Source organism: Mytilus edulis, chromosome 5, assembly GCF_963676685.1.
Source record: "Mytilus edulis chromosome 5, xbMytEdul2.2, whole genome shotgun sequence".
In the NCBI taxonomy this organism is placed as follows: domain Eukaryota; kingdom Metazoa; phylum Mollusca; class Bivalvia; order Mytilida; family Mytilidae; genus Mytilus; species Mytilus edulis.
This window is the reverse complement of record NC_092348.1, coordinates 51,013,634-51,036,925: the sequence shown is the minus strand read 5'-3', so window position 1 is coordinate 51,036,925 and position 23,292 is coordinate 51,013,634. Positions and strand designations below refer to the sequence as shown.

General features: G+C 33.0%; 1 protein-coding gene across 1 annotated transcript in view; it reads left to right on the top strand.

The window, feature by feature from the left end:
- LOC139523878 (protein sel-1 homolog 3-like) overlaps window positions 1-23,292 on the top strand; it is a gene marked incomplete in the record, with an annotated part of 87,896 nt that overhangs the window by 1,479 nt on the left and 63,125 nt on the right. The window contains 4 exon segments of the mRNA XM_071318248.1: window positions 4,761-4,876; window positions 14,490-14,548; window positions 16,492-16,624; window positions 19,318-19,456. Of these exon segments, the coding sequence (XP_071174349.1) occupies window positions 4,761-4,876; window positions 14,490-14,548; window positions 16,492-16,624; window positions 19,318-19,456 (447 nt within the window).

The window sequence follows — 23,292 nt, the reverse complement described above, 5'->3', positions numbered from 1 at the left end:
GCCTTTTTATTTTTCACTCTGTTCGGTCCTGCCTTTTTTTTTTTTTAGTTTATCCTGACTTTTTTTAACCTAAATTGTCGTCCTGACTTTTTTTTTTTGCAAGTGTCTCATCCTGCCTTTTTTTTTTACTCAAAACTCCTGTCCTGCCTATTTTTTTCAAATTTCATCCTAGCCCCCCCCCCCCCCCCCCCCCCCCCCCCCCCCCCCCCATAAAAATCAAATGGTAGCTCCCTTATACACAATGTTTACAGTTTTACGGGTAAAAAGGTTAGATCGATTGCGTTTTTGATTGTAGTGTGAACGCAGTGGATCGGTTTAGACCGATAGAGATCGTTATGATTAAAGATAATGTGAACGCTAACTGTTTTAGAATGAAATTCAAAACAGTGTGGCTGTGGCCATTGATTGACACATTAAATTCATCCATTGACTGGACAATTTACGTGAACGTTTGTCTGTAACGACCACGTTCACGACGTACCTACGATAGACATTTAAACTGTGGGGTCACCAAAGGTTTCTTAACGCCTTTAATTATAAAATAATTCGAAAAATTAATCAGGAATAACCTTTATGTTTTGATTTATATAATTGATATAAATCAAAACATCGTGTTATTTCTGATTAATTTTTCGAATTACTTTCTTAAGGTGTTGAGAACCTTTGGTGACCCATAGTTTAAGTGTCTTCAAAAAGTACATAGTGAGCATTGGTCGTTACATACAAACGTTCACCTAAATTGTCCCAGTCAATGGATAAATTTAATGTGTCAATCAATGGCCACAGCCACACTGTTTTGAATTTCATTCTATTTAGATCGATTCAAATTAGATCGATTAAAAAAATTGCTAGTGTGAACCGGGTGTAAGACCCCGTTTACAGTGACAAAAAAAATCGATCTTTGGTCCAATGTAAACGGTAAGATCGATCTTCCATCGGACTCAAAAAGTCTACCTCTTCAAGTGGTTTAGAAAAGATCGATCTTATTTTTTTGCTGTAAACGCTTAGATCGATCGCGATCGATCTTTTTTCGGATGTTTGGTATATTTAGATAGGAAAATAAAGGTCAGACCGGTTCTTTTTATGTTGTAGTGTAAGACCCCGTTCACACTAGCATTTTTTTTAATCGATCTAATTTGAATCGATCTAAATAAAACCAGTTAGCGTTCACATTATCTTTAATCATAACGATCTCTATCGGTCTAAACCGATCCACTGCGTTCGCACTACAATCAAAAACGCAATCGATCTAACCTTTTTACCCGTAAAACTGTTAAACATTGTGTATAATAGAACTGATTTATTAAATTCATCTATTGATACTCTTACACACAGACTTGAAAAAAAAATGGATAAAGTTATTGTTTCTCTCGAACCAGAAGTTAAAATTTTGGTACAGGTGTTATTGCCGTTTTCTTTAATTTTGAAAAAAATATTTGTAGTAACGAAGTTACAACACGACGAAATATTGCGGTTCCTGAAAAGAAAAAAAATCATCATAAGAAAAGAAGACACAGATTTCGCAAATCTATGCGGTGGCGAAGACAAAATGTTTTCAGTTTGTTTTAAATGTCTGTAAACAGAGAAATATGGATTAAACAACGAACCTCTGAGAAAGTTTTGGCGCTGTACATGCGCATACGTTATTTTCGATTCAATCGTACTAGTTTAAACCGATCTCTGCGTTCACATTTAAAGTAAGATCGGTTTACTTTAGATCGATTCAAACTAAACTAACTCTTTTGGTGTTTTAGTTTAGACCGATTGAAGATCGATTCAAAGCGTTCACATTGGCCCTTAAATCGATCTAAATTGAACCGGTCTAGTTTAAATCGATAAAAATGTCCTAGTGTGAACGGGGTCTAAAACGCACTGGATTAAATAAGATCGATCGCGATCGATCTTGCTTGTGCAATGTAATCGCGAACTTTTTTAGATCAATACAAATAAAGATCGATCCAATTTCGTTCCCAGTGTAAACGGGGTCATAGTTTCAATGTTCTCAACAAAACATTTCGATTGGTCCGTAATAGATAAATATTTCCTTTTAAATCGGTTTGAAAGAGAAGCGAAAATAATATAGGTGATTTATTAAATAATTCGATAACAAACTGACAACACCATAAGAATATACATGTATGCCCTTGTCAGACGTTCTCTATCTTTTGTACAGCCTTTTACAGTTTATAATGCATTTTCCATTTGCTTTTGAATTGAATTAAAGGACTGTGAATAGAATAAGAAAATGATGATGTTACAACACCTTTATTTGTGTGTAGATTCTTGGACAATTCAGTTGAGAGCAATGTTGGAGAGTTGTGAATAGAAAAGTGACTTTTTTTTATTTATTTTACTTGGGAATGTACATCATTTTTTTTATATTAACCATTTTGCAAATCCCAGTTTCTTCAAACCAGATGTCTAATGCAAATTACACAAACCAAATGAATCACAATATAAATTTAACCACTCAATTTGCAAAACAATCTTGGTGCATTTATTCTAACTATTATATCTTTTTATTAAGCTTGAAAAAGCAACAACATTATAATAGGAGACGGATTAGTCGAGTATCATTTTGGTAATCGATACTCGGTACTACCATGCAGGAATCAAAAATATTTTTATTGAGAGTGTTTCCCAGGAAATAAAATATTATTCAAAATTAATAAAAACTAACATTAGTAATATACCATTCGAATGTTTGCGTTGAACTGTCATTTAGAATTCATCCAAACAGATTCATAAAAACTGTTCTTGCTTGTCGGTCTTTTCAAATAGAGATGTGAAAGAATCATATTTACACATCCAATAAAACAAATGGACAGATGATGTGACTGACAAAATTTTTATCTTCGGTTGTCTATTTTTGACCCGCTCATATCGGTTCGACCATTGAGGAGACATACCAAAAATAAACATGCGTAAGTTCCGTTTTAAATACGAACAAAACAATTAAAAATGAAGATTTTTCAAATCGGTTTATATCAATTTTTGGAAAATAATTTTTTAACTAGTAAATAACTGTTGAAAAATTAAATCATTCTTTACACAAACTTAATATTACTCTTTTTTTTATATCCTCGTGAAATCAAAAAATGTAAAATGAAAATTACAAATCTCAAATCTCATTAAATAATTGATTTTTCAAAAATGACTTCAAAAGATTGTTGTTGCATTTTTTCAAACCAATTAATTTCAAAATTTGTAAAGCATTTTGCAAAATCTATTTTTTTAGTTTAAAATGACAGATGTTTGACGTAAATTTACACGGTCTTTTCAAGAATATTTCATCGAATTAACATGTATGTGGAAGAAAAACAAAACTCCCAAAAGTAACTTATTGCCCGAAATGATGTCATCAAAGGAGTGGGGGCAATAAGTCCCTTATTTGGCCAAAAATTACTGCAAATTCAAAAGTTATCACACGTATTCTCGAATTACTGAAAACTTGACTAAGGTATTCAGAAAATCAAAACAAGTTAGCATGGCAACAAATCATGACATAATTTGCATATTTTGTAAAATTTCGTGATTTTCCTTGTTGTTAGTCAAATTTTTAAAGTATATTTTAGATTGAAAAAGTATGTGCGCACCCAAGAAACAACTTTATATTTGGTTAGATTATGTCAATAGTTATAATTAAGCTTCTATTAAATTATTTTGTTGTTTCTTAGCTGCGCACGATGTTTCCTCAACCGAAATAAAGATAGAACACTGCATAAATTCTGTATTTTGCATCGTTTTTGTGAAAAACAGTACATATTATTACGTAATTGTGACGTCATCAGATAAAAAATCTTTATGTTTTTCATTTGTATTTCTTGACCCTATGCATTCCTAAATATTATGTGCCATTTTGAAATAGTTATCTTTTTATTTTCTTGGGCCAACCCCAGTCCTTATATAATTACTGCCCCTACAGGAAATATGCTTAATGTCTGGAAGTTTCAGGCAATAACTTAGCTAAAAATAAATGATTTTCTTAAACTGAAATCCATCAAATTTTTCAAAACATTTTGAAGATGGCCTTGAAACTCTTTGTGAAACTGACAACAATCCTATTATTTCAGTGCATTGATTTTTTAAATGATAAACACATCAGGTGTGTTCGTTGGGGAGATCAAATAATATAACGAACTCTGTGACGTTGGTCGCCTCACAATTAAATATATTATATGCAAGAAGCATTTGCTCATTTCGTATTGAAAAAATTTAGTTGGAAAGCGAAGAAAACATGCAATCGCTATGCAATACAAAGAATGGTAACGGACAATGTGTCAAAGAGACAACAACCCGACCAAAGAGCAATGAGTCTGCAACGCAGTAAGTAAATCCCGCACCCGGAGGCGGCTTCAACTGGCCACTGAATAATATATAATGAATACTCAAATTCGACGCCACAACTAAAACAAAAATACATAGGACTAACTTAGGTTACAGGTTTCTGACTTGGGACAACATATAAAATGCAGTGGAGTTAAACATATTGTGTGCGACCTCAACCCTCCTCCTATACCTCAAGCCAATGTAGAATTAACAAACAGACAGCAATACGCATAGTACAATTCAGCATGATAAAACATATGTCATGGACATATCAACTCTGTCTTTGAACTGTACAATCAAAAGTTTTATAAACAATAGACAATATTTATTAGCCCAAACACATTAACATTAAATGGTTATGGCATACAAAACTAAGACAAAAAACTTTCAATAGTTAAATTGATTTTTATTTTATATGATCCATGTTTCAGGAAATCTTCACATACAGGTGTCATTGACGAACGGAGAAACACGAGCTGCTATAACAGATATAACAATTCCACGTCATCAATGGGTTAGATTGGTCTTTGTTTTTGACAGAAAAAAGGTATGATGCACGTACGTTATCGACATGATACAGATTCGGTACTTACATACAAATAAGGAAATGTGGAATAAAACACCAATCCTTTTAAAAGAGTTCAGTGAAGTAGATTCAATCAATTATACACAGCCGTATGGCCTTGAACAATGAAGAGAAAACACCACCGTATAGGCTTTATTATGCTTCAAAAGACACATAGAGAATGTGTTCGATATGTTCTTTTTCATTATCATAACTATTATTGATGATAGCTCGTGTAAATCACCTAGATGCTTTTAGCTCACCTGGCCCAAAAGACCAAGTGAGCTTTTCTCATCACTTGGCGTCCGGCGTCCGTCGTCCGTCGTCATTAACTTTTACAAAAATCTTCTCTGAAACTACTGGGCAAAATTTAACCAAACTAAATCACAATTATCATGAGGGTATCTAGCTTAAAAAATATGTCCGGTGACCCGGTCAACAAACCAAGATGGCCGCCATGGCTAAAATAGAACATAGGGGGAAAATGCAGTTTTTGGCTAATAACTCAAAAACCAAAGCATTTAGAGCAAATCTGACTGGGGTAAAATGTTTATCAGGTCAGGTCTATCTGCCTTGAAAGTTTCAGATGAATTGGACAACCCGTTGTTAGGTTGCTGCCCCTGAATCGGTAATTTTAAGGAAATTTTGCTGTTTTTGGTTATTATCTTGAATATTATTATAGATAGAGATAAACTGTAAACAGCAATAATGTTCAGCAAAGTATGATTTACAAATAAGTCAACATTACCAAAATGGTCAGTTGACCCCTTTAGGAGTTATTGCCTTTTATAGTAAATTTTTAACCATTTTTCGTAAAATTTGTAAATGTTCACTAACATTTTCCACTGAAACTACTCGGCCAAGTTCATTATTGATAGAGAAAATTGTAAGCAGCAAGAATGTTTAGTAAAGTAATATCTACAAACACATCACCATCACCAAAACACAATTTTGTCTTGAATCCTTTGTCCTTTGTTTAATATTCACATAGACCAAGGTGAGCGACACAGGCTCTGTAGAGCCTCTAGTTTTATTCTTATTTTTGACAAGTAGAATTTTTATTTTTCTTACCTTTTGCGATAGAGTGTTCGTTAACAATGTACTTACTTTTCGGAAGAGCTAACAAGCTAAGTCGGACATGGTCAAACTGTATACTATTAAGTTGTTATCTTACAGTTTATCACAATTCAATAATCGAATTAAGATCGTAAAACTTGTTGAAAGACTTAATACTGTTAATTCCGTTACATTTTAAAAAGACTTGTTGAAAGACTTAATACTGTTAATTGCGTTATATTTTATTTTACAGTTGAAAAAAAAATAAAAATACCATGAATTTATATTTCAAACCACACTAAAAGCAACCACATTTCAAATAAAAAAGAAGCCGTTCTTTCTAGAAAAAAATATAAGAAGATGTGACGAATGCAGAGAGGCAACTTTTCACCAGACTAAATAACGTTTTAACAACTATAAAGGCCGTCAACAATGAGGAAATCCTTCCCAAAAGTTTGGTTGAAACCTTGATTCAAACGAGATGGTACATCATTATTATAAGGGTCTGTAGGTTTGGAAACGATCCGGGTAATTTTTTTTTGGTCCTTTAAATAATAAAATATATATTCTGAAGGTTTGCCAGTTCATTACTGTGATTAGATCTTTGAATATTATTTTTTTTGCTCACCTGGCCCAAATTTTGGTTCTCAATGCTCTTCAACTTAGTACTTTATTTGGCATTTTTAACCTTTTTTGGATTCGAGCGTCACTGATGAGTCTTTTATAGACGACACGCGCGTCTGGCCTATATACTAAATTTAGTCCTGGTATCTATGATGAGTTTATTTACATGTACCTAAATAATGTTAGGCATTACTCTTAAATCCTAGGATTTAACTTAAATGCTGAAAATTATATCCAGGCAAGTCGATTTTGTACATAATACATAACTCCTTTGAAATACATAAAATAAAACTATAATTAAAATATTAGTGTTAAAACTCTTTGAATAAATCTTTTAGTTCACTTTATTCGTTGTTACCCATCCATGCAGTAAGCATGTCATAAATATTTCCGCTTGTCCACTCAATATTACATTTGTACCTTTTAATTGAAGGTGTATTGGCTTCTCGTGCACAATAACTAGTTCTGGTCACATTAAACATTAATATATTTGTTTTAGGTGATCCTTGTGCGTCATAAGAAAATGTAGTTTGTATCTTACTTTGATAAGAAAACGAATAAATTAACCTGTTCTCTTCTATATAACTCTTTTGATAAAACAGGATTTTACTACTACTCCCTTCCCTATTCACATCGTTTCATGTTAGAATTTTCACAAATGAAAGAAATAGTACATGGAAATCATGGAAAATGTTTGATAAGCCATTGTGAGGTTGTTTAATTCTACGGTCTAAAATAACAACAGGCCGCTTTGACATATTACTTTTTTTTCTGTTTTTATCCCTTCTAAATACCACACTGGGCCTCTAGAAAAACAAAAACTTTTTTTGAATTTTTCTTCATCATTCTCTTATACTCTTAAAAGTTTTCCAAACCTCCAATGGTGAATAAAATTGAGAATGGAAATGGGGAATGTGTCAAAGAGACAACAACCCGACCAAATAAAAAACAACAGCAGAGGGTCACCAACAGGTCTTCAATGTAGCGAGAAATTCCCGCACCCGGAGGCGTCCTTCAGCTGGCCCCTAAACAAATATATACTAGTCCAGTAATAATGAACGCCATACTAATTTCCAAATTTTACACAAGAAACTAAAATTAAAATAATACAAGACTAACAAACCAGAGGCTCCTGACTTGGGACAGGCGCAAAAATGCGGCGGGGTTAAACATGTTTGTGAGATCTCCCCCCTCCCCCTTTACCTCTGACCAATGTAGAAAAGTAATCGCATAACAATACGCACATTAAAATTCAGTTCAAGAGAAGTCCGAGTCTGATGTCAGAGGATGACACCAAAGAAACTAAACAAAATGACAATAATACATACATAACAACAGACTACTAGCAGTTAACTGACATGCCAGCTCCAGACTTCAATTAAACTGACTGAAAGATTATGATTTCATCATATGAACATCAGGCACAATCCTTTCCGTTAGGGGTTTAGTATCATACCATCATAACATATATGAGAAGAACATAACCCGTGTCATGCAAACAACTGTTTTTAGAATAAATGTGTTTAGTTCCGATGCAAAGACCTTATCAGTGACTCAATATTAACGCCAAAATATGCAATCTTTAATGACTTGACAACAGTATCGTAAATATATCCCTTCTTAATAAGTCTATTCAAAGGTTTTGTAAGTTTCTGAGGTGAATTCTGACACCTTTGTGCTTTATAAAGAATATTTCCATAAAAAATTGGATGTGAAATACCTGAACGTATTAGAAGTCTGCATGTTGAGCTATATTTACGAATGATGTCTTTATACCGATGATAAAATTTAAAAATGTTTTGACTAGTTTGTGATATCGAAAACCCTGGTGTAATAATTTTTCAGTAATACATAAATTTCTCTCGTTAAAATCTAAAACATTGTTACATACACGAGCGAATCGTACAAGTTGAGATATATAAACACTGTAAGATGGTGACAAGGGAACGATGTTATACCATTTCAAATTTTAAGATATATTCGACCTGTTAGTCAAATGCGTTTTGTTTAAATATACCTTTTCACTTTTTTTTTTTTATCTTTTTGAAGATGTTGTTTGTGCTGTATTTAGACCCTTCTACAACGAAATTTGTTTTACATGCACACGTATAAAAAATGCGGTTTTTATCCAACGCAATGATAGGTTTGAACGTAGTTTTCAATTTAGACTTGTTTATATTTTTCGTTTGGGCTTGTATCATATTTTCCCTCCGGTTTATATGATCCGTTCATCCTATATTGACTCTTAAAATTCAAGAGTCTATCTTAAATTGAGGGTAAATTTTATGGCCTTCCAAATACCGTTTCGATCCCTAACATCACTGAAGAGACATATATTGTCGAAATCTAGATCTGGTGTACAATAAACATATTGACACCTTAAGTTTGCGGCATAACATCTGGACCACACGTTTATTGTTTTCTGTTTAGTATTAAATGTATATTAAGATCCATTTTGTTACATCTCGTGGTCAATTTTATTTAGCAATCGCCAATGGCAGTCAGCAGGGTTAAAGAACATCAGTTGTTCAACCTGTTAGTCAAATGCGTTTGGTTTTAATATACTTCTTCACTTTTTTGGTCTTTTGGAAAATGTTGTTTGTGCTGTATTTAGACCCTTCTACAACGAAATTTGTTTTACATGCACACGTATGAAAATTGCGGTTTTTATCCTACGCAATCATACTAGGTTAAAACGTAGTTTTTAATTGAAAACATATACAACTCGTCTAAACATCAACCAAACAATGTTAGATCTGTAAATTTGCTTTCGCAATTTTTTTGTTCTTCCCTCACCGGGATTCGAACCCATGCTACTGAGATATCGTGACACCAAATCGCCTGCACTGTAGCCGTCCCGCTAGACCACACGACCACCTGGACTTCAAAAATAAAGCTTTCGGTTGCCGTGTGTTACCTTTTCTCGTCAGTTTTAATCTAGCGTCGTACTACAGTACATGATATATAAGGCATGGAGATGCTATTGTTACAGATCAGCTAAATTATCTATAGTAAAGGATGTTACAAATAAATGTAAGATACAGTCACAGAAAATAATTATATTCATAAGTACGTCTGAGTCAGTGACAACTCTACAACAGATTTATCCATCGGATCACCAGCATTGATGCTGATACATATATATATACTAGAACACACCCGTGATATCGCGGGTACGTGACTGAATTAAAGTATATAACTTTGCGCAAGCCTTATTTTAGTATTAGTATTGTCATCTGATAAAGTCATGCCGATTATAAGATACACAGTTTTCTCTGTTTTCAAATCTTTCTGTTTGAACCCGTCGAACTGGGACTTATCAATTATTGGTAATATTGATTATTTGGAAAACAAAAGGTCCTGGAATGGAGTATTTTTTAATCAACAGCATTGTCCTATATTAGTTATAAATAAAGTTGAATTCTTTGATTCGCTGTTTTACGTCATGCCCGCTAACAATTTGAAAACTATACGCCTTATTTTTAGTCCAGATGTTTAGTATTCGTATTGTTATCTTAGAAAGTCTTACTGATTAAAATACCACAATTTAGTAGTGTCAATCCTGTGATTATGACCCGTGTATATAGCATATTAATCCTGAATACACCGTTTGGTGGTGCGCCTGTCAGATGCGGAACGTACAGATAATAGAATAGGTAACAGGTGAATATACTATTGGTATCGGTATCGGTCTCGACCCGGAACTTCTTAATTATTGGCAATATTAATTACGTGGAAAACAAAAGGGCCTGGAGTGGTGTAATTTTTAATCTACACCTTTGTACTATATTAGTTACATATAAAGTTGAATTCTTTGATTCGTCGTTTTTACGTGATGACGGCTGACAAATTGGACCTCGTAATTTTAGTATTATTTATATACAACTCGTCTAAACATCAACAGATATATATATAAGTACGTCTTAGCCAGTGACAACTCTACAACAGATTTATCCATCGGATCACCAGCAGTGATGGTGATACATGGCTGTGTACATTGTGTGTATACAATATATATATATATAGCAGGCCTTTTGCGAATTAAGTTAGTTAATTCACGAAAATCGTAGCTTAGAGTGAATTAAATATGATCGTTAATGAGTAAAGCCAATACATAATGGGCTATGACACATGTCAAAGATTAAATTCTGACTTATTAAAGTTTTCTGTCCTTTCCGATATGTCAATCAAATAGTGGCGTGACACTATATCTAATTTCCAGAAAATTAACACATGCAGCAGATATCAGTTTAGTTTGAATGTCCGATAGTGGTACGTTTAAAAATAAAAGAATAGATGGCGTGGGATACAAGTGTCATCAGTGTTACTGATTTTTTTCCCGAAAATTCTTGAAAAAGGGTATACGATTGAGAGATAGAGGGGGCGCGGGGCGGCTGGGTGTAACAAACTTGTATTCGAAGTTTAATTACAAATCCGAAAAAAAGACGTGTACATTCTAAGAACGTTGGGATAAAAAGAAAAAATCCTATAATTATGAAGGTATTTAATATTTTTTTATTCCCAAGAACTGGGAAATGATTGGTTTATTTATTGCGTCGCGGGTTGAATGCGTCTCAGGGACACATTTTTGAAGCATGATAAATACACGGAAATAGACTTTATAACATGAGGAAGATTACTAAACATCATACCGGAATATACTTTTAGACTATCATTTATTTCAACACGATAAAGCAGTTAAAAAAGCAAAATAACTGTATAGGAAAATTAAGAAATAATTCTATCCTGCCATGCTCTATGCTCATTTTAACATGGGTAGGCATTATATTTGTTAATTTCTTAATACCGAGCATTAGCGAGGTATTAAATGTTTACAAATATAATGCCTATACTCATGTTAAAATGAGCATAGAGCATGGCAGGATAGAATTATTTCGATTCTAATAGGAATATTGGAACTTTTTCACTTCGAAGCGGACTTATAGTTGACGCTAAGAATGTCGCCATTTTGATTTCATGACCCAAAAACGTTATAGAAAATCAGCAGTTTATCAATAAAAAAAGAACAGAAACATTTAAACTTACTTTTAGAATGTATTCATTTAACTGTATAGGAAAATTAAGAAATAATTCTATCCTGCCATGCTCTATGCTCATTTTAAAATGAGTAGGCATTATATTTGTAAACATTTAATTCGGAATGTATAGTTATTTCTATTTCATTTTGTTTTAATCTTTCATTAAATACTACCCGAAGGAGGCGGAGCCAGACTATGCATTAACATCTTTTGAAATGGAAGTTAATGAACTTGTTTGATCTTCTCCCATTTTTTGCTTTTCAAACGAGAATATAAAAAAGAAGATGTGGTATGATTTCCAATGAGACAACTATCCACAAAAGACCATAATGACACAGACATTAACAACTATAGGTCACCGTACGGTCTTCAACAATGAGCAAAGCCCATACCATCTATAATAGGCCCCGTTAAGACAATGTAAAACAATTCAAACGAGAAAACTAACTATTTATGTAAAAAAAAAAATGAAGCCATCAATAAAATTTCAGGCAATAACTTAACGCCTAGGCGTTAGCTTATTGCCGTGGATTTAAGCTTAATGCCACATTTCACTTATTGCCGCTAACATATACATGTACAGATCTAATTTATGGCTCGGTATCCGGTCGTTCCGTCCCCAAACTGATCCGGCCCTAAGTCGATCCGGCCCAAAGTCGATCCGGCCCAATTCAATCCGTCCCATGTTGACAAGGTTTTATAGTTTTATCTTTTGTTCAATGTTAATGTATTAATTAACTGTGATATTAAAAGAAAACGTATTTGTTATTGTATAGGATGACACTTGTAAAGATCACAGTCAATTGCTGATTAATGTTGATGGCTGTTGATTGTATTAAATTATTTTATATATGTTTTTATTATAATTATACCCAATAATCTTGAAAACTTATAATAAAAACCTGAGACTACTATAACAGAACTTTGTGTTATACTCATCCAATGAAAATATTCGCCAAAGGACGACTTTTTTTTACGGTAGATGTTTTACATTGTTATAAAATTCATAAGCATTTATGAATTACAATATATATCTTTCTTTTTATACCTTATAAAAATATTTTTTATTGGGGGGGGGGGGGGGGGGGTCGACTTTAAATATGGGGTCGGATCGACGTTGGGCCGGATCGACGTGGGCCGGATCGACATGGGACGGATCGACATGAAAGCCTATGGCTCTACAATCTGCTGGTAACTGTATCCTAGAAATGCACAAGGTCATTATTTTGTCTGACTGTAAATGACGTCTTTACACTAAATCCATTGGATGTTGAATATGTATTGATTGACATTTTAGTCTTAGATGCATAATATTCTTTTATTAGTTGTTATTGGCTTTGAACTAAATGCCAGTAGCTGAGTACTCTTTGACTTTTGTTGTAAGGGTGTATGAGTACCCTGCCACGTCTACTGTGTGTTTTTGTTAGGTATATTTCTATATTTATCCATCTGATTATTTAATTCTTTTTTATTGATTTTTATAGTGGGTCATGTGTTGAACTGTTACAGTTTTGTTCACCACTGTCACAGGTTAGGAGGAGGGTTGTTCCGTTCAAACTAGATTATGTGTAGGTTCTACATTCTAATAATGCCTCTCCTAAGTCGGGAGTAAATTAGCTCTTTTAGTTTATTGCAGTTTCTCATCCATGTATTTGTATTTCGTTAATTACAGTTTCTCATATTTGTATTTCGTTAATTGCAGTTTCTTATATTTGTATTTCGTTTATTGCAGTTTCTCATATGTATATTTGAATTGTTTATTGCAGTTTCTCATATTTGTATTTCGTTTATTGCAGTTTCTCATATTTGTATTTCGTTTATTGCAGTTTCTCATATTTGTATTTCGTTTATTGTTTTGTATATTCTTATCCTGTATTGTACCGTTGCACCACGGTTTTAGGTTATTGGTAGAGTTTGGCGCAAAGTTTAACCCACTCGACATTTTGCATATATAAAGAGAAGATGTAGTAAGTTTGCCAACGTGACAAATCTCCACAAGAGACTTAATGACACATTCAGGAGCCTGTATTTCTGAGGTTGTCGTTTTTGGCTCAGTAACATATTTGCTTTTTGTTCATTATTTTGTGCACAAATGAAGCCGTTAGTTTTCTCGTTTGATATGTTTTATATTTGTCATTTTGAGGTCTTTTATAGATACCTATACGGTTTGTGCTGCGCTCGTTGTTGAAGACCGTGCGATGACCTATATATAGTTGTTTTAAAATTTCTGTGTCATTTGGTCATAAGGAGAGTTGTTTCATTGGCAATCATACCACATCTTCAATATATTTTATATACACTTTCTTTCTCATTAGACCGATACAAAGCAACAGAAAAACTATCAAAAACACCAAAGACACAGAGAACAAATCTAAAAGTTTCGCAGTTGCTGAAACCTAATTTGAAACAAATGAGAAATAATAAAACAAAATCATGCATCTAAGACTAAATTATTAATTAGTACACATTTAACTTCGAATATTTTTAGTGTAAAGACGTCATTAACAGCTGAGACTACTATAAGCTGAGACTACTATAGTAGTCTCAGTTAACAGTCAGAGAAAAAAATGACCTTAATCTTAGCCAAAATATAGGTACCAATAGATTGTGGGACTGTGATTGTACACATGTGTGTAAAACACAACCGTAAAAATATGATGTGCTATCTCGTTTTTTATTAGTTTTCTACAGGTACAGTCAAACTACAACTGTACATCGTATAATTATCTTTATACATATGAAAGAATTAAGAAAATGATTTTAAGTAATGTATGGTAACGTAACAATTTATCTGTAACACTTTCATTGAAAACATCATTACAGACAAGGGTATAGCGAGTTCAGATATCATTTCCATGTTTCTGTTTTTTACGCAGTGGAAGCTTACGTTTAACTATGGCAAAGAGTTCAATCAAACAAAATCAACGGAGTTCAGGTAAGTACATTATTTCAGTATGATATGCCAAATTTCCATTATAAGCTGAACTTTTTTAAATTTCGGGAAATAAAAACTAGTTCGTGATGTGTCTATGAATATTAATCATCGGTGTACCGGTTAAACCGTCGGAATTTTGTTCAATAAATTTGTGATTCGTTTCATCTTAGTACTTCATTGGTCAAAATTCGATTATGACATCGAGTTTTCTTGCATTCCTCTGAATTTTCCATTGTGAGGACTGAAAAAGGCGACCATTTCTGATGACGTCACATGGAACTATCAGTCCCGAGGGTATCATCAGCTCAGTAGTCAGTATTTCGGTACTGACAGTATTTAACAAACTTTACTAAAATTGTCCGTTTATAAATTTAGAAATTATTAAGAAACTAAGGTTTCAACTTCCTGTAGGCAAAGTTGGCTTTAGATGAATTTGGCTATTTATTTTAGGTATTTGTGATATATTGCTCTTCAACGGTTTCGGTACTTATACATCTTCGGATTTCAAATGTTTGGCTTTGGGCGTTCCTGATGAAGGTAATTCCAGAAAAGCGTTTCGGACGCAAGAAATTAATAAAGTGTTTTCAATATTTTACATCACTGGGTCGATACCTCTGCTGGTGGACTATCAGTCCCCGAGGGTATCATCAGCTCAGTAGTCAGTATTTCGGTACTGACATGATTTAACAAACTTTACTAAAATTGTCCGTTTATAAATTTAGAAATTATTAAGAAACTAAGGTTTCAACTCCCTCAGGCAAAGTTGGCTTTAGATGAATTTGGCTATTTATTTTAGGTATTTTTTTATATATAGCTCTTCAACGGTTTCGGTACTTATACATCTTCGGATTTCAAATGTTTGGCTTTGAGCGTTCCTGATGAAGGTAAATCCAGAAAAGCGCTTCGGACGCAAGAAATTAATAACGTGTTGTTTTCAATATAAAAAAGAACACATCTTTTTGCAACTCATTTGAAAAGAAGGAATAAGTTTGCCTGTTTATTTTTTTAAAATCATTAGAGAAACAGATTCCACTACCGAATAAATGACGGATTTTGAAAAAGGGGAGGGCTAAAATAAATTGTCCTGCCCCCGAGAACCTATGACTTGGTAACTTTACTGAAATTCTCCAGTCATAATATCTTTCTTAAAAATTAACCCTACTACAGTTTACATATTTCCATCCACTGTGACACCTAAATGCCAACGATTTTGAGGGTGTCTTCTAGTTAAATTTTAAACATAAAAAAATAAATTTGAAAACTTTACTGTCTCGAGTGGGATAAATATCGTTACTCACTTGATGCAGTGGTAGAATCTATATACATTGTATGTATTGAACGCATTAATAAATGCAATTCTAAAATGATCGTCGTGTTGACAGGTCAATCGTCCGGTATACTGTTTGTAATTGGCAACCTCGAAACATAAAATTAATAAACACAAATTAAGGTATATTAGCACGAGGGGAAATCTTAATAAAGCATTTTAGGCATATATATATTTTAACATTTGTAAGTCGATTAGATTTTGCGGTTTATACAAAAATAAGAAAATGTGGTATCATGATTGCCAATGCCCAATGATTTCTCCACAGAGGACACAGATATTAACAAGATTTTATCCAAGATTTAATTCATAACCTCAGACACATACAGATTTACAAGAGGGAATTCAAAAGGAGAATTCGAAGAACGAAAGAGAAAAATGTTTTTGTTTTTCACGTTCTCAAGTTTTGCTTTAAGAAATACCAAAGGCAGAACTTCTTTTCGCGGGCATAGAGAATAATTTTCGTCATAGGAGAAATTTCTACAAAATTTGTTCAATTTATTCTTTCCAACATGAGTAGATATTTGCGTATTAAACTAATTCCCCTTTGAATGCCAATTGCTTATATTAACCCTTGAGGTAAAGTAAAACTGGAGAAAAACAATTTTGTTTCTAGTTTTGATTCAACAGTATATATGGATGATACAGAAGGATTGTTTGTAATTGGAGGATCTGATACAACACCAGGCTTCAGTGGTTTTATAGGAAAGCTACAATGGTACAGGAACAAGGCTGTTGAATCCGATCAGGTTTGAAAGAGTTATTAACGGCTTCATGTTTTACAAAACAGATTTCAAAGACTAGATGTTATTTATATACTACAATTGAAATTAAAAAAAACCCAAGAAAAATGCATATGGGTTAGGTTTAAGTAAAACTAGCAATTTCATCGTTGTTTTTATGCTACTTTCTTTTATTAACATACGTATGCAAAGGTATATTCAAAAGAAGACGTACTTTTTGTTGTGTTACTAGTATACTTCATAATATTCTAGAAGTTTGTATTCTGTTCTTCACAGAACAATTAGGGTTCATTTATTTCCTTTTACTAGAACACACACGTGATATCGCGGGTCTGTGCCTGAATTAACGTAAATAAATATGGATAAGCCTTATTTTAGTATTGGTATTGCCATCTAATAAAGTCATGCCGATTATAAGTTGTATAGTTTTCTCTACTTTCAAAATGTTTCTGTTTGAACCCGTCGACCTGGAACTTATCAATTATTGGTAATATTAATTATTTGGAAAAAAGGGCCTGGAATGGAGTATTTTTTAATCGACAGCATTGTCCTGTATTAGTTATAAATAAAGTTGAATTCTTTGATTCGATGTTTATCGTCATGCCGGCAAACAAATTGAAAACTGTATCTATACGCATTATTTTAAGTCCAGATTTTTAGTATTCGTATTGTCATCTTAGAAATTCATACTTTAATTAAAATACTACAATAGGGAACAATGTGACAATGATTGAATTTAGTAGTGTCAACCTTATGATTATGACCCGGCCATGAATATATCAAAATCCGAAATACACTGTTTGATGGTGCGCCTGTCAGATGCGGAACGTACAGATAAGGTAATAGGTAACATGTGAATAATATACTATTGGTATCGGTATCGGATTCGACCCGGAACTTGTTAATTATTGGCAATATTAATTATGTGGAAAACAAAAGGGTCTGGAGTGGTGTAATTTTTAATCAACACCATTGTCCTATATGAGCTATAAATAAAGTTAAATTCTTTGATTTGTCGTTTTTACCAAAAACATCGAATCAAAAAATTCAACTTTATTTATAACTAATACAGGACATCTTTATCAGATGGCAATACCAATACTAGAATAAGGCCTACGCATATTTATATACTTTAATTCAGTCACAGACCCACGATATCTCGGGTGTGTTCTAGTGTATATCTGATATTAGATTATGGCTGAACAATGGACAATAATTCAAATGAAACTATATTGATTTACAAATGTACAATAAAAACAAAGTCGGAAATAATCAGAGTAAGAAAACTAATTCCTAAATGCAGTTCAAAAATAAAGATATTCCGAAAATTAGTCTTATTAAGTATAGCATTTTAAAAATTGTATTTCGCATTGTGTTTTTAAAGTATTAAAACTTGCACTAAAAAAGGGGTGACTAACTCCGGCGAACTGCACTTGAACGATGGCTAACTCTGGCCTCCAGTAGGATGATTTTCACCCCGGAGAGGAATTGGAGGTCTGTGTAAGGCCGACTTCGACTGATCATAAACTTAATGCTTTATCTTGTCATTTATCATTTTATAGAGGGCCCTCTTTATAGTTCACCACGATTAGAATTTTCACAAAAATTGTTTCAAAAATTTCCAAATCTGAAAAATATAAATTTAGAAAATCTCTTTATCTGGATAATGACAAATGAAGATTTAGTTTGTAATACAGATTTGAGTCTATACCTAAATAAAAATTTCCAGATCAGACAGAAAAAAAAGAGACAAAAGTAAAGACAAATTAATAGATAGTTATCAAAGGTACCAGGATTATAATTTAGTACGCCAGACGCGCGTTTCGTCTACATAAGTGACTCATCAGTGACGCTTATATCAAAATATGTATAAAGCCAAACAAGTACAAAGTTGAAGAGCATTGAGGATCTAAAATTCCAAAATGTTGTGCCAAATACGGCTACGATAAACTATTCCTGGGATAAGAAAATCCTTAGTTTTTCGAAAAATTAAAAGTTTTGTAAACAGGACCACCTTATTGATATTCATGTCAATAATAAAGTTATTCTTCTTTGTACTGGCTCTCTCCTACCATGTACATAATATTTTATAATCATATTCAAAATTGAGAATAGAAATAGGGAATGTGTCAAAGAGACAATAACCCAAATAAAGAGCAGACAACAGTCGTAGGTTACTAATGGGTCTTTCCATATATGTTCTAAATCAGATTTGATTATTCACAATCAGTATGAATGTAAGATTGCATGTGTTTTTGTATGGATAATGTATGAACTTCGTGATTTGTGTTGATTTATGTTTTCTTTATGAACGCTTTGATTAGGAATAAAGATATTTAATTTGATTTGATATACACAACACAGTCAATGAAAAATTTATAGCACCATACAAACACTTAATACTAAAGTAAGATCAACGGGAACCCGTTTAAAAAAAATACGGGCGATCTTATGTGCTTGTAAGGGTAAAATATCACATTTTACATATGTCATTGTTGTGTTGCTTATGTAAATAAAAATGTGTGATTAGTCACATTCGATGATAAGGGAACGGGATCGTAGTTACGACAATTGGAACATATCTGTGAAACAGATACTTACATTCAAAGAAGTCAACTAACTTGTGTTGGTGTCGAGAAAACTTTTGGAGAATTTTTTTGTAAACGTCATTTTTAGCTTTTTATATGTTTGTTTTTTAGATTGCTTATCCGGACCCACACCATCCCATGTTTCAGTTGGATTTTGTTAACAGAGAGATAATGTGTCAGAGATTCAAAGAAAGAAATCAAAGACTTTTTTCAGCCTATAAAACCAAAAGAAACACCATTAGTGCAGAAGGTAACTGTTTGCAAGTTAAGAGTGATGATTCGTTTACGACCATTGTTCTATGGCGTCTAATAGTACACCAAACAAAATATATAATACTTCATTTGGAACCCCACAAAATCAAAAATATTTCCATACGAAATTGAATTCCACGAAGTCAACATAATCTGTCCAATAACATATTAATCGCTTACAAGGATTTCTGCTTATATTCTTTTAGTTCCAATTGAAAAGAAATATTTGTCTCAAAATCATTCATGGCTGTGGATTTGCACATAAAATGGTATGCCAGTAAGTCAATAATTCATTTTAAAACACCAATCCTCCAAACAAATCACTAGTGTTTCAAAACTTGCTTCGGACGCATGAAATTTATAAAATGTTGTTATATTTTAACAGTGCTGGGTCGATACAACTGAGGGTAGATGCTTTAAGTCAAAAGAAACAAATGTTGAATATGTTTAATAAACATGTACATGTTTAAAAGAAGTGAACGTGAATTTTCATTCAAAAAGAAAATCAAAATCTTCATATATGTTCCAAAATATTATTATTTACTTCCCAGACACTAATTCGCCGATATTTTCCCGTAAACAGGGGCCTAAACTACGAGTCGGATAAAAGCTCTACAGAGTCGATATTGTTTCGTTATATGTATATGTATAACCGACTTTAAATAAATCTTTTATGCTTATGCTATGACCTCTCGTTATAACTTCGACCGAGGACAGCGCAAGTGCGAGTGAAAACCCATGACGAAAGAATGTAGACAAACGTGTTCTTAAAGTTTAATTGTAATTCTATAATCTGTTAAGGTAAAGTTTAATTAACAAATGGGAACACATGACAAATATGAAGAAAAAAAACAAATGTCATGGCTCTTTCAATTCAACTTTCTGTCTCCATTCCACGTGCTCTGTTTTTATTGTTTATCAATGTTACGATTCGATAAACTTCGGCAACAAACTCGAAAGTTAATTAGCTTGCGATCAACTGATCGAAATATTATTTGTCGACAATACAAGTACGTTATAGATGTGTAAACAAAAACAAGCCTGAATTCATGACTTAGTTTAGTATATAAGCAAACATTGGTTCAATTATTTCGATAACATTAAAATTTCAAGTAAGACGTGTCATACAAATAAAATTTTAACTAGGTTAACCTTCTATTTTAAATCTCGAATCATGGATATCTATGACCATTATTACATGGTAAACTATGTGTTGTCAACATTATTACACCGAGCGCAGGCATACATTATGAAACCCCATGTCAAAATGAGATAGAGCATGTCATGAAGGTTTTTATACCTCTGTCTGTCAGTCCGTCCGTCCATCAGTCCGTCCGTCAGTCAGTCAGTCAGTCCGTCCCATGAAACTTTCGTCACATTTTTCTCAGGAACTACAGATCCACCCTTTCTGTAATTTGGCATCAATATTTATATATGTCAGCCATACCGTGTGATGCGTTTTCAGATTCATCACTTGACAACTTCCTGTTTACCGAACACTTGTCTGATTTTACACATGATAGCCAAGTTGAAAATTTTCGTCACATTTTTCTCAGGAACTACAATACAAGGATTTCTGAAATTTGGTTTCAGGATTTATATAAGTCAGCTATACCGTGTGATGCGTTTTCAGATTCATCACTCGACAACTTCCTGTTTACCGAACACTTGTATGATTTTACACATGATAACCAAGTTGAAAATTTTCGTCACATTTTTCTCAGAAACTACAATACAAGGATTTCTGAAATTTGGTTTCAGGATTTATATAAGTCAGCTATACCGTGTGATGCGTTTTCAGATTCATCACTCGACAACTTCCTGTTTACCGAACACTTGTATGATTTTACACATGATTACCAAGTTAAAAATTTTCGTCACATTTTTCTCAGGAACTACAATACAAGGATTTCTGAAATTTGGTTTCAGGATTTTTATAAGTCAGCTATACCGTGTGATGCGTTTTCAGATTCATCACTAGACAACTTCCTGTTTACCGAACACTTTCATATTTTTACACTATTAATATTATCCACTTGCGGCGGGGGTATCATCAGTGAGCAGTAGCTCGCAGTTTCACTTGTTCTTTCGATTAATAAAGAAAATCCGGATTCATGTTCGTACCTTGAAGCAAATACAAAAGACAGAATCAAAGGGCAGCCATTGTCATTAGATGAATATGTATATTATAGAAAACCAAGCGTTTTACAATTTAAAAGTATTCAAAACAAATTAGTGCTTAATATAAAAATGATTCTGTTTACTTTCCTATTGAGCAATACCAACATAAATGTCCATTTTATTCTCTTGTGTCTTGGACACACAACTGTTGATGCAAATTTATTGATGACGTCCCCATGATTCAACCCAGAAGGTTTTTAATTGACCTGTATCAATTATATTGAATATGGCAGTTGTTATCTACAGTTCATTTCTATGTATGTTGGCGTTAGCTTTTGTTTTCGTTTAGTGTGACTGTTGGTCTGTTTTCCTCTTATAGTTGATGTGTTTTCCTCAGTTTTAGTTCGTTATCCGCATTTGATTTTGCTTAATCGAAATATAACTATAAGTGTAAAAAGTCGTCTTAATCTCCCCCAAATAGCACATGTCTATAATGGTCTTGACTGAAATACAAATATATCTTCTTATCGTTTTATGAACTGATAGTATATTGGAAAGTTTGCAACCCCCTTTTAATAAAATAAACATTTGAATATATTTGCTTACATGTAATAAAACAAATTCTAAGCTATTATCAAGTCAAATAATTTATTCCGTATCCTATTTTATAATCTCTAAAATTAGTACAGTTTTAATTGTTTAAAAGTGAAACCATCTTTTTTTTTAAATTCAGACACAAACTTTAGTGTCTTCTTTTTCGCTTTTATATACGCTCGTTCAGTTGTCTCTGAAAAAAATGACGCATAGTGTCAATTATCATTCCGCGACATGTACGGTTCGTCAACTCAATTCAAGCCTACCCCTTCAAGTCAAAAGAAAAGACAAAATTCGTCAAGTTTTATGCGTTCGAAATTCAGAATATGCAAAAAGACATCGACTGAAATTTTGCAAGCAGTATACCATCGTTCATTACAAAAGTTCTACCAGTAAACAGAATTGTTCCCTCTTTAGTAGTGAAGAAGCTTCCAACCTGGCATTTAATGACGACAGACAATCATCGGACTGTTGTCCCTCAGTTTTTGGTATTTGTACGCGTCCTAAAATTCAGACAGTCGACTAAAGTTTTTGTATATTTTGTTGCAACAAATTATTCAAGAAAGATTAGAACGTCCGCAAGTTTAAATCACATGAGCTTATTAACAATGTAATAGCCGTGACATTTAGCAATGACGACATTTTTTAAACTTTAAGCAAAATATCATTCTAGTTACATTGCAAAATATTTGCTAAACACATTAATATGAACCCTGGAAGCAGAAATCATAGGTCCCGATACTGCTTTTACTAAATTTATATTGGTTACTGACTACGATTAAATGGTGCAAAAAGCATTCCCTTTAACATCATAACTTGATAAATATAGATCTTTCCTTCCACCAGGTTCTTAGTTAAGATATTCTACTTGGAAAGTGCAGGCTAAATTCATTTTTACAATATCTCAGTTGTCATACAACCACAACAAGGTCAATGCAAATCTAGCATAATATTCGATAGCAAAATAACTTTTGGGGATGTATTATCAGCTGCTAGTCGTTAAAAACCTGTTGATTTCAAAATATCTAAGATTCAGGCATTAATGTCATATACAGATCTGTGCCCATGCCAGGCAAGTGAAATCTGTAGAAATATTAATACAAGTCTTGTTATGGTCAA